Genomic DNA, 15,627 nt, shown 5'->3' with positions numbered 1-15,627 from the left:
ATCCGGGTTGAATCCGATTGAATCCGGGTTGAATCCGGTTGTCTCCGGGTTAAGTCCGGGTTGAATCCGGTTGAGTCCAGGTTGAATCCGGTTGAATCCGATTGAATTCGCTTGAATCCGATAGAATCCGGGTTGAATCCGATTGAATCCAAGCGCCTCCGGTTGATTCCGGGTTGCTCCTATCGATTATGGTACCAATGAATGCTTCCAACCAACATTGTTGAATACAAATCACGAGCGATATATCGAGCAAATGCTGGCGGATAGTGAATCAAAAGGGAACTTGTCGAACAATACGACTTTAGCCTGCACGTTCCCGTTGAATCCAGTATTCATTCAGATTCGCATGTGGTTTTATAAAGATGAAATCGAACTGGATTCGCGAATCCACTGCGAAGTTCTCATCACTAGTTCCCACGGCTCGACAAAAGCCAACAAGTCAACAAGCCTGCTCCTTTCGGAAAAACGTTGCCAACCTTTCGCCGAAAAGGGGAACTCTAAGAAACTAGGCCCGAGCGTAGCATCCCTTTTGGGCCGCGTAAACGCACCGACCGGAACCCAGACTCGAGAAATAATCATAAAAGCGTGCCACTACAGGGAGGAAACAACACCGACACCTATTATGCTTTCAATTATCATAATTTCTTGTTTACACCTCGGGCCACTTTCCTTCCCCTGTTTTCCCTTTGCTTGGTTGGTCGTTCGACCTTTATCCGCCCGATCACAATGGGGTTTTTACCGAAAGGAACATTTTCCACTGTTTTTCGCCTTTGTGTCTGGTAAAATTCACGAGGTAGAATGGACGTTCTCTAGCTTTTTTTTCTCTTCATTTCATTTTGTCCCCACTCCTACGGTCCCAAGGAGGTCGTTCGGCCGATAGTCCGGTTATCGCTGATAACCGAAATCCTGCGGAATGTTTAGACCGTTTTGTCCATTTACAATTTTCCTTGCCCTTTTCTTGATCCGAACCGGCGCGTTCGCTCGAAGGATTAGAACTCGTTGTCGAGAGCTCGAGCCCAAGATGGACAAAACCGGGTCCAATATACTTTTCTGTTCTCTCCCTTTTCCGGCTTTTTCTTTGTTTTCCAACCTTTGGGGGGAAGTGATTACCACAGGAATGGAAGATTGGCGGCGCCGATGGTGTTACGGTGTCATCACCAATTCCTTCGGTTTTTTTTTCTTGTTGTTTTGATCCGAAAGAAAAGATCCTTCTGGGAAGCGCTGCCCGGTTTTAGGTTCGTCAGCCCAGCGTCACGGTCGGTTGGTAATTTTCCGTCGGGGTAAGATTTACGCCACCGAAGGATCATTGGAAACGGAGAAACCTCCTCGCTGGATTACAGCGCCTTTTGCTGTTTATTTTTTACTCTTCTCCTACGTTATCACTTGCTTTACGGGGGTGTAATTTTGTCCGACACTAGATAAGGGACCGTGATTGAGGAGGGAAAAGTGCGCCAGCGACAGCCGAAAAGATGAAGTCCGCTGTAATTATGGCGGGGTGTTGGTAAACATTGAGCGAGTTTCGGCTTTTTCTTAGATCTATTCTATTCTATTTTTTTGTTTTATTTAAGATTTATGAGAGTTTCATCGTCTGGCATTGTGCCTATGTCATCATTTACCCTTTTTCCTATCCTGCGCTGAGAACGGAAACATTTGGAACGCTTCAAATCCGGACATGATCTAGCCGCTCTAACGAATCCTTTTTCCTTTGAAGATTCCTACACACCACACGCAATACATTCTCTTCTCTTCCGGCTAGAAATTATTCAAGGGTACGCGACAGTTAAACTTTTTTTCTAGTAAAATTGCCACGGTTGAGTGAACGCTGGAAACACCCGGCGCACAAATGTTCATAATTTATTCATTAAAATTTACCCAACTCGCCCGGGGATGGACGGGTAAAGAAGTAACTCGTAAAAGATGCGAAAAGATTGCGAAAGTCCCTTTTCGAGTTCCCAGTAGGGAGGGTATATTTTTGTTATCCCTGGAAAGTTTACTACCACGGATTTTAGAGGAATGTGTGGTCGTGTTGATTTCTTTTAATCGATTTGCAACCTTCAACAGTTGTTAGCTTTCTTTCTAACCCTTCCTTGAGATATGTTTTTTTTTTCTTCAAAACTCTTAACAGTACTTGTTAGAAGTTCGCTTTTCTTTGTTTTGAGTTTTGTTTAAACCCTTTTATTTATTAAAAATAGCTTTATTAAGTACAGTTGCTGTCGCACTTCTTTTTCCGACATGTCGAGTCTTGTGTATTATTATTTTTTTTTTAATTTTCATCATTCAGTTTCGAACTTAAAATGCACTTTTCCAATTTTCAACGAGCAGATTATTTCTTCAATATACCCTCAAAAGTTGTCGAACATTTCGTGGGGTGAACAATTTTCAATTGAAAAAATCCCATCACGTTGAGTATTCAATCAACTTTGACCTAGACCTAAGCGGGCACCCTTCAAAACACCAGCCTTCAACAGCCGTAACCGAAACTTTCAATCACAAAAGTCAATAAAACAAATTCCAACAGTGGTCAGGGTTGAATTTTTTTTTCCCCGCCCGTCCCATTTTCGCACAACACTTTCGGCACGCACTCGGTGAAACACAACGCCGGAAGATAATTTATCAGCCCGAATGACAATTTCGGTCATACGTCTTCATCAACTGCGAGCAACTGCAAATGATGCCTGGCCCTGATTTCCCTCCCACCCTCGATCACTTTCTCGCCCGGGTGGGGCGGTCGGTTTCCGATTCCGTCGAAGATACCGGCGGCCTGCTTTCTGTCAATCACGTCAAAGCCCTTCATTTTTCATCATCCTTCGTTGATCTCCTATTTCCATCGCCTGCGGTTGTGAAAGCACGATGCCGGACGGATCACCCTTGAGCAGGGGGGAGGGGGTAGGGGGGGAGAGGGTGGGGACTTCCAATTTTCACCGACTGCCCCATTATTACGTTCGTGCGTCTCGGCAGCCCCGGGATCATCCCGGGCGTTGGCGTTCGATTTCGTTCGGGGCCTCGATGATTGAAGCGAACGGTGGTGGGGTAGAACTTTTTGATCCTGCAGGGAAAACGATTTCCCCAACCCACGGAGCTCCGGTTTCGGGTCGGTTCCGTTTAGTTTCGTAATAGAATTTTTGCAAATAAGAAGAAAACAACAAACGAAACCGAATGCGGCGTTGATTTGGGTATCTGGGATGCTTCATCTGGGTCAGCACTCACACAGAACACGCACACACACACACATTATGATGTTTCTGCTTTCCATTTTCCATTACAGGACTACGGGACGCTGCTGTGCTGGGGACGGAACGAGATCGGGGCGCAAACGGAGCCATGTTTGTTCAATCTCATACCGGCAGGTAAGGTCCCCACACCGATGCGTCACGGTGAAGGTGAAAATGTTTCAAACATAAATATGACTTGCGTTAGAAACCGATTCACTCAAAAGGAAACTTGCGAAGATTTTCCGTACACTCCATGTTAATTATCGTTAAGTGTTTTCTTTGTCACAAGGAATGATACATTCTACTCTCACGATATTGCGATTACTTTCGAATAACGATACTCCCAACGAAGGAGTGCAAGACGGTTCCGTAAGATTAGCCTTTTCCTCTCTACTGCCAATTTGCAGCTCTCTCGCTTTCATCGTTCACTGGCTCGTTAGCGTACCATCGCGAGGACACCATTATTAATTTCAATTTTCTTCCCCCACCAATTTCCGTCTCTCGTTTTCTCTCTCTCTCTTTCCCCGGAATGTAGGCAAACCGGATCCGCTGTCGAACTGCACGATTCTCAACCAGACGTTTGACATGCTGCAGATTGAGTGCCTGGAGGGCTTCGACGGCGGGCTGCCGCAGGACTTCCTGGTCGAGCTGTACGTGATCGGAAACCGGCAGCTAATGGCTTCGATTAAATCAAAGTGAGTAGCAAAGTCACCACCGTTCGGTAGTAACTCGAGAAATCCCCACCGCTCGAGCCGGGCACGTTTCATTCGGGGGTTGGAAAACGCAAATGGAGGCGCCCAGTACCTCATGGCGGTGGCCATTAAACGGCGCACGAACGCCAAGTGCCGCTCCTCGTTTTTCGCTCGCCACAGCAGCCAACTGCAGCCAGCCCGTTCGGGCCATCATTAGCCCCGGAATGATGAAAGATGCCAAACCACACAGCGATTGCGACGGAACGCCATTGAATCGGCCACGAAGGGGGGCAAGATCGCGAGCGTCAGTCCTATTGTGTGTCGGCCCGTTTTGGAGTGAACCAATTAAAATTAATTGAAACCACTGGGAAGCTGGCTCGCGCTCGGCGAACATGAAGCAGACCCGACGGCAGCTTCCAGTGTGCGCCGTTGCCCAGGGCCTGGGGCAATTAAAATTTATTAGCATCGATTTCGGATTAGCATTGCTAGCGCGATAAGCCCGGCCACTCGTGACCGGGGTTGGTGATGTATTAAAGCAAAAGGGGCAATTTTTTAATCCATTTATCATAATTATAAACCATTAAGTCGGTACAGGGGGCCAATTTTTCTGAAACGTTGCTGAATCAGCTATCGAATTTCATCCGTTTGATTTAACTGCTGTATTTATGTGTTTTTATTTTTGAGCTAATTTTTATGCAGACAATCTTTTCAGCAGGTTCTGCACTAATAATGAAGAAGTATTTTCTTCTGCAACTATTTAATGCATTTTTGAAAGCAACCAAACCGTTGCGTCACCCCCTCACGGCTGGCGGAACGGGAAACTATTTTGACGCACTCTCAAGTTGTTGGAAAGTTGCGCCGGTAATACCTTTTATTGTCTTCACTTCACCCAAACAAACTGCGTTTCAAAAGCATTCAACACCCAAGCGAACCGAATGCCTTCCTTTTAATCACTCGAATGCTACAACCAACCCGGGTGTCGTTGGTATGCCGGAGTTTTCGGTCCGTCCGCTGGCCTAGCCGAGCGTGCGTAACACCGGTGGCCAGTGGGGCGTGAATTTTTCACTTTAAATTTCGTTAGCATTTCCCAAAACTTAGCCACCCTTAAATGGCTTCCGGCTAGCAAAGGGAGCTTTACGGCACAAGGAGTTAATTAAAAAGTTAAACATTTTCCACCACGGAGCGAATGTAAAGTGAAAACCAACGACGGCAACCGGACGAAACGATTCTTGGGCCGGCTTCTTCCGTCACCTTCCGGCGATTGATTTAGTGGGAGTTCCGTGGGCGAATAAATAACGCAAAAGGCCAAAGTGAGCGAGAGATGTAAATATTTCTTCCCCGAGCTGGGTTCCCAGGCACGGGGGTCCGAGCAGGGTGACCGAGCGAGGCGAAAGTCGAGCCAAGAAAGTGCACGGAAGCTAATTAACATAGAACTTGGCCATTTCCGGGTTCTTAGCAAACTGGTCGCGTTTTCTTCGGTGTGTTTCGTTTTTCCACCGCGTCGGGCACGGAGTGCACGCATTTTCACTCACTTGACTAATTAGGGTCAGCACCTCTGGCAGGCTCCGGCGTAAAAACGGAACACGGGAAACTGCGCATGAAGAGGCGAATAAAAAAGGCATCACCGAACGGTGGAAAGATAAATCGCGCTCGACTCAATGCGATAAAGTTGTCCCACACCGACGGGACCGAAGCTGCCGCGTATTGATTTCAGTTTACATTTTCACCCCCACAATCCTTTTCCTCCACTTCCTTCTTCTCCCGCCACTACACATCCCTTCCCCATCGGTTCACTCTACGTGCGGAAAGTTGACGCGACCCGTAAAATCGCGCTTCCGGTGCAATTACTCGGAACAATGGACGCAACCCCCGGTGCCGGCCGGTCCGCATCGAAAAGGTGGTAATTATCGGCACTGCAGCTGAAGCGCGACATTTGCGCGCGTCGCTTCATTAAGTGAATTTTCCCGCCCGCCCACCCACCAACCCGGCCAAGGGTTCATCGCCATCACGCCCGGTTCGCGAAGCGGAATGACTTTGTGACGGTTGGAATCGGGTCCGCGTTTGAATGGAATCAATTCGATTGAGCTGCACAATTTGATCGATCGGGGGTGGTTTGAAATATATACTGAAGTTGGAAACGATGAAGTGTCGGAGGGATTTTATTTCCTCTTTGTTGCATTCCCTTGCACATGGAAAATTGGTTGAACACATAAGGAATAAGGGTTGAAGTGAAATAATTCAATTGAATACAATGATTTTGTACAAGCTTGTCAATTCCAATGTAATAATTTTATTTAAACTGGCATTCAACATTCAAACGAGTATTCAAAATCACCGTATGTGTTAGACTTAATTGCTGCAACCGTTGCTTCCTTTAACGTTGCTAAAATAATACTTTGAGGTATGAAACTTTATATTCTTCTTTCATAATAAAATTTTCATATCATATACAGTCTTAGCTGGATAAAACAAAATAAATTTCAGAGTAAAACAAACAAGTCTTATGAAAAGCATAGTAACTTTTAATAATAACATTTTGTGAACTTTCTCGGATTGTATGCCTCAAAATATAGATTTGGCTAAAACTTCAAAAACGAGTTGGTCACATCGATGATCTACGAATCTCTATAATCAAAAACAAACATCGATGATAAATAGAAAACAAAAATAATAATGGGAAAATTGTCCTTTCCAGATCGCCATCGTTTGAACTGAAAGGTCTCGAACCGGGCGTCGGGTACAATATAATACTCACTGCCAAGAACTCCAAGGGCTCCAGCGATCCTACGTACCTTCAGGCTTTCACGTTGAAGAATCCGGAAAAACAGACTGGTTAGTATCGCGACCGAGTGTGATGAAACCAAACCGACCACGAGTGCAATGCATCCCTTACTTCTTTCAGATCTATCCCTCGTCTACTCGCCAGCCCTCCTACAGATCAAGCCCTTCATCGGTACGCTCCTGGGCGTGGTGGCCGCCATCATCTCGATCGCGTCGATCATCGTGTGCGTGACTCGGCTGCGTGGTTCCGCCGGTCGCGATCGTGACTGCGGCAGCAACATGTCGACGAACGACGCGTCCGGCATCAGCCAGTCCATCCCGGACGCCGATCTTGCGCGCGAGCAGTGCAACGGCAGCATCGACAGCATCGAGAAGAACCCCGACATCATCCCGCAAGGTAAGTGCCAGCCCCACGCACCCGCGTCGTAAGTTTCAGTCTACCTCATTCCGCAGCGAAACTCCCGCACCTGCCGGAAGCAGACGAGAAGGCGTTCGAGTGGCTGAACAACGCCGCCCATCCGCGGCTGTACGCGACGGCGGCGATGGCCGAGCAGCAGAGCGGTGGCATGCTACCACCGAGTGCGGCGGCCACCTACGACACGCGCGCCTTCTACGCCCTTCCCCGCGATGCCCAGCAGCAGCAGCAACAGCAGCAGAACTGCATGCAGCAGAACGTCTACCCCGTCGCGACGTCCGACGGCCAGAGCTACATTCCGGTGCACGGTACCATCATACCGACGCCCATCATCGGCGGCTACGGAGCCGATGGGCACAAGGTAATCGCTCGACCACCGAAATCCGGCACCGAAGCGTCCGCTTACCGGTTGGTTTTTGTTTGATGCTGATTGCGGTTTCATCCCCCTTTTTTCCAGCACGATCTCACCTACGCCGACCTTTCGATGGGCGGCGGCGGGATGCCGAAGCTTAATCCGGGCCAGCCACAGATGTACGTCAGTGCGACGCTCGGCCGACCTCGGCAGTCCGATATCAAACGGTCCGAGCCGACAATTTACGCGCAGGTGAGTGAACGTGGACGAAATAAATGAGAGTGTTTTGGAATTACTTACCAATTTCATGGGAACCGTTTCGTTCGCAATTTGGGGCAAGGATTAATTGGCTTGAACGAATTAAATAGGTTGCAAATAGATCAAATGCACACAAATATGGGCGACACACACTGCGGACCGTTTGTGTGGAAAATGGAAAATGGAAAGCCCTTTTGATCAGAACGAATATTGTCCACTTTGACTTACTATAATAAGTTAACTACTCATCACAATATTGTTCTATAATAAAAACAAACTGTGTATTGAACATGAACACGTAGAGGAATGCCCTAGACGTCATTGCAATGCAATCGAACAACATTCTTTGTATACGTGATTTTTAATTTCATCCCCTTGAAGTTGCTTCAGTAATAATAATCCATGTCGTTATTGCACGGGTACCTATAATGATGATTTAATGTTTCAAGAGTAATAGTTAACCTTTTTCAACAAAGTATAAACTTTTTAAAAAGTACAGTTACATTAAAAAGTGGTGTAAGATAAAATATAAACATTTACATCATTACACTTTTGTAAACAAAATGTATTTGTTGAAAACGATAAAAATTCAACGAAAAGAAGTGTCTTTTGTTTCGATGAATTATGATCGGTTTTAACAAATAAATGTTGATGTTGATAAACTTAGCTGCGAGAAGCTATTTTGGATGCAAAGTAAATGAGTTTTTGCCTCCGGATTTTGGACTAGACTCATGAAACTAGGAAATTTAACCACGCTATTACGATAGAAAATGTCTATCAAAAAGTATAGGAGGAATTCACTTGGTATTTAACACCTCGTTCAAAAATTGACATTTTCATTTTTGAGAAAAAACAAAACTGGCATCGTGACAACAAACAAATTCGATGAAACTTGAGATGAGTTTTTACATTTTCTAATTTTCTTACGGGCCGGATAAAATCAGTTGGCGGGCTGAATTTGCCAACCACTGCTCTAAATCTTGTAGCATCAAACCAAGATGCAACGGGCTAAGAACAATGAGGTGACATAGTGGCACGATCAGCGGGGAACAAGTTTTTAAATTTCCCCTGTACGGAATTGTCATTGAATTCCTTGATTTACCTTTCATCTTTCCACAAACGGTGGCAATTAATGCTGGTTTCTAGTGAATAAATGTTTATTCTGTTCAAATTCATTTCTCTGACACACAAAAGCATTCCGATACTGCAATTTATTCATACAACGTCACCAGATGCATTTGCACAATTGTGTTTCAAGGGTATTCAGTTTGAAAATAATTGAACCGTTACAACCTTTCGAAGCCATGTCACTAGGAAGAAACCGTAGCAGCTTGCCCGTATTGCAGAAAACACTTGACATGTTATCGATGTAATGTTAGGTATGAGACGTTCTCCCATTCGTCAATACATTTCATTACTTCAAACACTCGACGCTCGACAAAGTAAGGAAGAGACATTGGTAAAAGGAAAAGGAACAGACCATCGCTGTGGCAACGCTCCGCGAACCCATCGTATCGAATCATTTCACAACTGATTGGACAAATTTCTCATTAGCGAATAAACAATGCTGGAAGAGTGGCCCGGAAACAGCGTCATCGGTTCGCTTCTGTCGATCGCGTCGTACAAGAAACTTCCCACGGTACACCCATCTTCCCTATGAGCGCCCCTACCGGAAGCTCCACTCCCAGTGTACCCCGGAGGGATGCTCCCACCCTCCCCCCGGTTTTGTACGAGCGCAAAACGATGACCGGAAGAATGGCGAGTGAATTCAAATCATAACTTTCAGCCAACAACTGGTGTCCCTTGCGTCGCGCTCGTCCCACCGTGGGCCCGGAAGGGACACGCGAAACTCTCCGGTGAATCCGGTTCCTCCCCCCGGGTGGAATACTCTCCCTCCCTTCCCGTCTGGGGAAGCGATACCCATCCCAAAGGACTGGCTCGAGACCAGAAAATAGTCACCATGTTTCGCATACCATCCCAACGAGTGTGCGCGTGTGTGTATGTGTGTGTGTGTGTGCGCGTCCGGTGTCCCGCTGCGTGGTCCCGGATGCTAGCGAGCATAAATTCAATGCACCGAGCACACTATAATTTTGTACCGCGCGTCGTTGCCCAGAGGTTGGCACTTTGTTATGCTAAGCTTGGGCACACCCTTCCTTCCACCCCCGGCCCCCTGGCCCCGCCTGACTTCCGGTATGTCAACACAAGCCACAACCGATTGACCTTTGGGACCGGCACACTTTAGACCGCAGGGCCAGCCTTTGGCCGACCTCCGGACCAGGTGACATCCGACATACCGGACCGACGAGAATCCAACCCACCACCACCACCCCGCCCGTGGGTACGTGGGTCACAAAGAACCACCTCTCGTGCGTGCCGGAGAATTTCGTCCACTCGGCGCGCGGGTCGGAAAAGTTTTAATGAAATATTTAAAATTTCATCATCAATCCCTCGCCCGGTTTGGTTACGCTGTGGATACACGTTCCGTCTCCAGTGGCATCACAATTCGCACGAACTCACGGCACACGAAAAATGTTCCCAACCCACCAAGCTCCACCATCCTGTGCCCGGACCGGATGCAAATGAAAGCAAATTAATGGTGGCAAAGTTTCTTCGGTGTCTAAATTTCGGACTTCGGAGGGCGCATCCGGCCGTCTACGATGCAGTGCGCAAATATTATACCATCGATTGTGATATTTATCACAATGAAGGAAAGTCGTTGAGTTGACGATGGGTAATGAGTATGGCGAATGAAGCGTCCGATAAAACCTACGGTCAGTTGTTGATGGACTTATGGATGGCCCACGCCAGAGGAAAAAAGGATAACGCATCAGGTGTGTTTGCTAGGTACCCTTACTCAGGCATTAGAACCAGAATGGCGGAACCGGAAAATGTTTGTGAAAAGAAATACAAAGTATATGCGTTCCATTATCAACCACAAAAACCCCACGCCGTTATGCACATGGCAGCTTTACCTAACGGAAAATTCGTTTCGTGAAACATGATCAACATCAACATCAAAGCAACGTTTCATGTCGCTTTCCCCAAATACCTTCTAATCCCTGGACTGTAAATCATTTACAACATGCACCGAATGATAAATCTAATACCCAAACTCGACTGCAACCCCGGTGCGATCGACACCCCGTGGATTTGATTCGTTCGTTGGAGCTAAAACCCTTTGTTGGGAAAATGTCGGGGAAATGTTCAAAGCCGTTGTTACTAGCCGGCACGGATTAGGCGACTCCCGATCGGGTTTCAATGCAAACGAAGTTCGACAAACTACGGATGCCGGTTGTGTGCTAATGGAAAATAATGCAACCACTGCATTTTCTGCCACCGTATTTCCTCGTATTGCGCGTACCGAGCGCTATCGGTTAGAATATTTATGACCGGTGCTTCAATGTTTGGGTCACGGGCACAATTTCATGTCGGGCAATTTGTTGCGTCAGCTGAATGTGCAAAGCAAGGGTACCGGTATGATTTTTTCATGAGATGAAATGAACCGATTCAGCGGACGGCACGCAACCCCGGGGACTTTCGATTTTCATTCTCTCACCGTGATGTTATTTTTTCCAACCATTTTCCAATTCCATGCGTGTGTGCCGGGAATCCGTGGAATCCACCACCGAACAACGCGCCAGATCGATCTCGCTCACCATCCCTCGATGCACTCGACCAACCTGGTCTACACGAACGCACCACGCCAATCGATTCCGATTTCCCACGCCGGCATGGGCCTCCCGGTCAGCACCGCCCACCTCCTCCAGCAGCAGCAGCACCAGTCCGTGCAGGCGCCACTTCAAAGGACATCGGAGTCCGGCCAGCCGTCCCTCACCGAACGGTATCCACCGCCACCGCTCTTCGGGGGTTCGCTCCCGGTCAGCACCCAGTCGCACCTTTCCAACGAAGCGGTAAGTCAAACCCAACCCCACCGTAAGCCCGAAATGGATTCCACCTTCCAAGGATTAGGGCTCGATGTTTCACCAATCAGGTTGTAAAAATCGTTGGAAAGCAGTTGTGGTCGACCGCCACCCACCCCTAATCCTAGCCTCCGGACCTGATTGTTTATTATCTATGTTTGTATGTAGCTATTTGTGTAACATTCTTTCACTTTGAGTTTATGTTCCTCTTAACATTTAACATTAGTTAATATGCGTATTCAAAAACAACGAAAACCAAACTATGTTTGATTTAAAATTATTTTGCAACTTATAAAGTCTAGCGTCAGACAAGACAAGTTCTAATGACTATTAAAATGAAATGATCATAGAATACTACTCTTTCTTAGTTTCGTTCAAACAAAAACCCTTCTTTTAGTGGAAAGTGTTTTGAACGCAACCAAATAAAACATTGTTTTTTTCAAATCAATTGTTGTCAAATTTGAAAACTATGTTGAAAATTTCAACTAAAATCTGAATGTCAAGCTTTATGTGTATCTTTTCATTGAAGATTCTTATTTTGTTTTTAATCTGAAAATGATTTTAACTTGTGTTTTGTGTCGATAATCTTCATGTGTTTAAACCAATGTTTATCATGGAGAAATTGCGACTCATCTACCTTGAACTTTTCTGAAGAAATGCATACCTTGTTAAGCGCTCTTCAAATATTTCTCCTAAAAATTGCATTCCTCATTATTTTACATCTTCTTGATTGGGTTTTCCTGGTAGATTCTTTTAAGCAAGCCTGGAAACGATTGATGTTACAAACGCAAATTTTAGAGCGATCAACAAAGACATTTGTCGCATTCCTTGCCGACGCCACAAAACTCGACCAATCCAACGGAACGGAAGTCAAACATTAATGAACCAAAAAGCCGTACCGAATCGGGTGCATCGATAACAGCCGCCTGGCATGCGAAACACATTCCCCGGTCTGGAATGTGTGTGTGGATTCCTGGCCGGAATTCGGTCGCTCGGCCCGTCGAGCAAAGACAATCTGGGGCGTGCTGTTATCTCTCATTCCCCTAATGGGTGCTTCCCGACTCATTTATCCGACGGAGCCCGACATCGGCGGGGCGGGGGGGCGGGGTCCCATCGTGATTGTTTACCGAAAATGATAATGGTAGGAAATTTTCAATCCCCATTTCCCTCGACCGCAAGGACCGGATGAGTTGGGTGGGTGCTGGGCGACCGTTGCATGCGATAGAGTGAGACAGGAAGGCCGGCCACCCCTTGTTGGCGACTGTTGCTTTAAATTGATTGATCGGCCGGCATTGGCTTTCCATTTCACCTTCGACTCCGGTTCGATTGGTCGGAAAACTCGGCATCCATCGCCTGGCGAGCATCCTTTCGTAGGTCGAGAGCAATCCCTCGGGAGAAAAGCCCTCGCCAGCGGACGAAATGGAACCGGATGCTGCGATAAAACAGAGAAGCCTCACATCCATTCACACACCAACACACATTCACCCGCTGAAAGGCGTTCCCTCCCCCCACGAGTCCGACCGACCGGCAAGCGGATCGCTGTAACACGGACCGGTCGGAGTATGGGCGTGGGGGGGGGAAAATGTGGGAAAGCGCTCTCCGGGGACACGGACAGCACGGGGGAGTTAAGTGATACCACAAAGCAGAAGTAAATCGAATATCTCGGACGCATCATCAGGGTGCGGGATCGGATGGGCGCCGCCGGGGCCGATTCCCCCGAGCGAATGATTTATGTGTCTGGGAGCGTTTTGTTTGCTTTTTATTTAAGCTGTCGGTCGATGATGGAAGAGTCCTTGGGCTAATGGGATTTTCCATGCATCTTTCCTCCCCCCCCCTTGTTTCGATCGATCGCTTCGGCGACAATGTGGCCCCGGATCGGCTTCGTCACGCGCGACGTTTTCCGTTTGCCTTTCCTTTCTTCGATTCCTAATTGCGGCTTTTTTTTCTTGCCGCTGGAAGGAAAAACCATTTGCTCCAAAGAATAACGCTATTAGGGACGTTTTTGTTCTGTTCTTTGATGGGCAGCTTTGAAGTGGATATTTCGTTTCTCAACGTTTTATCTCATCGGTTTTTTTTATTTCAACGATAGTTCACAAGAAGGTTGTATGTGTGTGAGAAGACAAAAAAGTTTAAGCATAAGTTAAATACTAACATAGCTGGATGCTTCTATACGAATTGTAAAGCAGAGTTTGTACTGTAAACTCTTTAGATTTAATGATTTATTACATTACTTTTCCACTATGGTTGATAACTTTCTTATAACTTTCTTTCGTTCAATCTTTCTTTTGGCATCATTTTGCACTTTTGCTTTCATAAAGTTTTTAACAATCCCTCCTCCTCCTCCTCCCACCCCACCACCTCCACCCCCTATACCGCCACCAAAGCCAAAGGCTACTGGAACTCCCAAGCGGCTGCATCAACCACATTCCTTCGACGACATTTCCATTGCCCCGCCACAATAAACATAAACATTTCGTCGTTTCCAATTTCCATACCGTTTTTACCACTAACAACTGAACTAACATTACAACAATAAACCCCCACCCTGCACCCCATTCAGCCAAGTTTACTGCAGACGGTTCCGGAAATGGTGCACAATCCAGCCGGAAGTGGCCCGGGAGGCGGCGTACCGACGCAGGATCTGTCCTCAGGTGGTGGTGGTAGCGGAGGCGGAGGCCTGCCGACGATCGGCGAGGGTCGGTTGCTGAACCACGCGACACGCTTCTGATAGGAAGCCCGCCAGCTTCACCAAACGACTGCCCTCTAGGAACGGGACCGGTTCGGAGCTGCTGCGAGGAATCCACCACCAGAATCCGTTTTGCTGAGCCCGTCAACGACGGCGCCGATACTTGCATATTCACTGGATTTTCTCAAACTTTCCTAGACAAGCATTTTGTGTAGAAAATCTTTCGTTGTGTCTCGGTTGAATTGTGTAAGGCTGCCAGTTTTAAAGATACTTTTTCGTTACTTAAACAGTTCCGATACTAATGAGATAAGGTCATTAAAATTAAGTTTAATTTATCGAACCAAAACATCTATGTTAGAATAAAAAAGTGAAAATGGTTACACAATTTCAGATTCAGAATCAAATCAAAAATTGCAGAGTCAGAATTGTTTTTTTAGAATGTTTTTAAGAAAAACTTGTTTTCCCCTAATTGTTTCCTAAAACTAACAAAAAACCAACGACTTGGTCAAGTTGGTGACTGCGGTCAGCAGCTTTCACACATAAATCGTTATTCCCGAACTCCTTCCGTAAAGTTGTAAATATGCAAGCTGAAGTGTAAGACGAAAGAAGACAATGAACGAGTAAAATAGAAGCAACAAATTTTTACCAACCTAGTAATAACTTTCCCCTTCTACTAAAGTAATGGAAAACGACAAACATTAAAACTTTAAACATGTATCCGCCAAAAATAAAAAAAAACAAAACAAAACAAAACAAAAGTCACACCGAACGCATTAACGAATTCACGCCCGAATGTTCCGGGACCTATATATGGGCATATGTTCATAGCTAATATTATTTCCGTCTGTAATCGTCGAACTTTAAAAAAACATGAAAAGAAACTAAAAAACAAATCCCCCTTAACGTGACTCCTAAAGTGAACCCGAGAAACATATAACGAACAACCAAACCAAATCAAACATAAGTAAACTCATGAATCATCATCTTCTACTCTAAAACTGACTAAACGCATGGATAACGTTAATGTAAGACGGACGCTCCTCGGAGTGGAAGTTTAAAAATGTCCCAAAAACCGAACGTTGTCCGGTTGGAGTGGGTAAACTATCGTCCCCTTTTGCTCTCCGGTTGGAGATTTCCGAGACGCAGGTAAACATTAGGGAGTACGGCATGTAAGTAGTTAAAGATATTCGCAAATTCAAATTAGATAACGGTAGGAAAGGTGGCGTGAAAGTACATTAGGGTGGAGAGGAATAGCAGAAACGAAGCAAAGAGAATGTAACAATCACCGAATGAAGGGAGAGAAGAAAAAAA

The 15,627-nt window shown here is 46.2% G+C and overlaps 1 protein-coding gene across 1 annotated transcript in view; it reads left to right on the top strand.

The window, feature by feature from the left end:
• Positions 1–14,358, top strand: part of LOC131284434 (nephrin) — a 120,670-nt gene extending 106,312 nt beyond the window's left edge. Inside the window, exons 11-19 of the mRNA XM_058313291.1 lie at positions 3,266–3,347; positions 3,748–3,907; positions 6,600–6,736; positions 6,807–7,082; positions 7,139–7,461; positions 7,558–7,704; positions 11,352–11,621; positions 13,949–14,077; positions 14,191–14,358. Of these exons, the coding sequence (XP_058169274.1) occupies positions 3,266–3,347; positions 3,748–3,907; positions 6,600–6,736; positions 6,807–7,082; positions 7,139–7,461; positions 7,558–7,704; positions 11,352–11,621; positions 13,949–14,077; positions 14,191–14,358 (1,692 nt within the window). The remainder of the gene's footprint in view (positions 1–3,265; positions 3,348–3,747; positions 3,908–6,599; positions 6,737–6,806; positions 7,083–7,138; positions 7,462–7,557; positions 7,705–11,351; positions 11,622–13,948; positions 14,078–14,190) is intronic.
• Positions 14,359–15,627: the final 1,269 nt, after the last annotated feature.

Source organism: Anopheles ziemanni, chromosome 3 (genome assembly GCF_943734765.1).
Source record: "Anopheles ziemanni chromosome 3, idAnoZiCoDA_A2_x.2, whole genome shotgun sequence".
In the NCBI taxonomy this organism is placed as follows: Eukaryota; Metazoa; Arthropoda; class Insecta; order Diptera; family Culicidae; genus Anopheles; species Anopheles ziemanni.
This window is presented reverse-complemented; position numbering and strand designations above follow the sequence as displayed.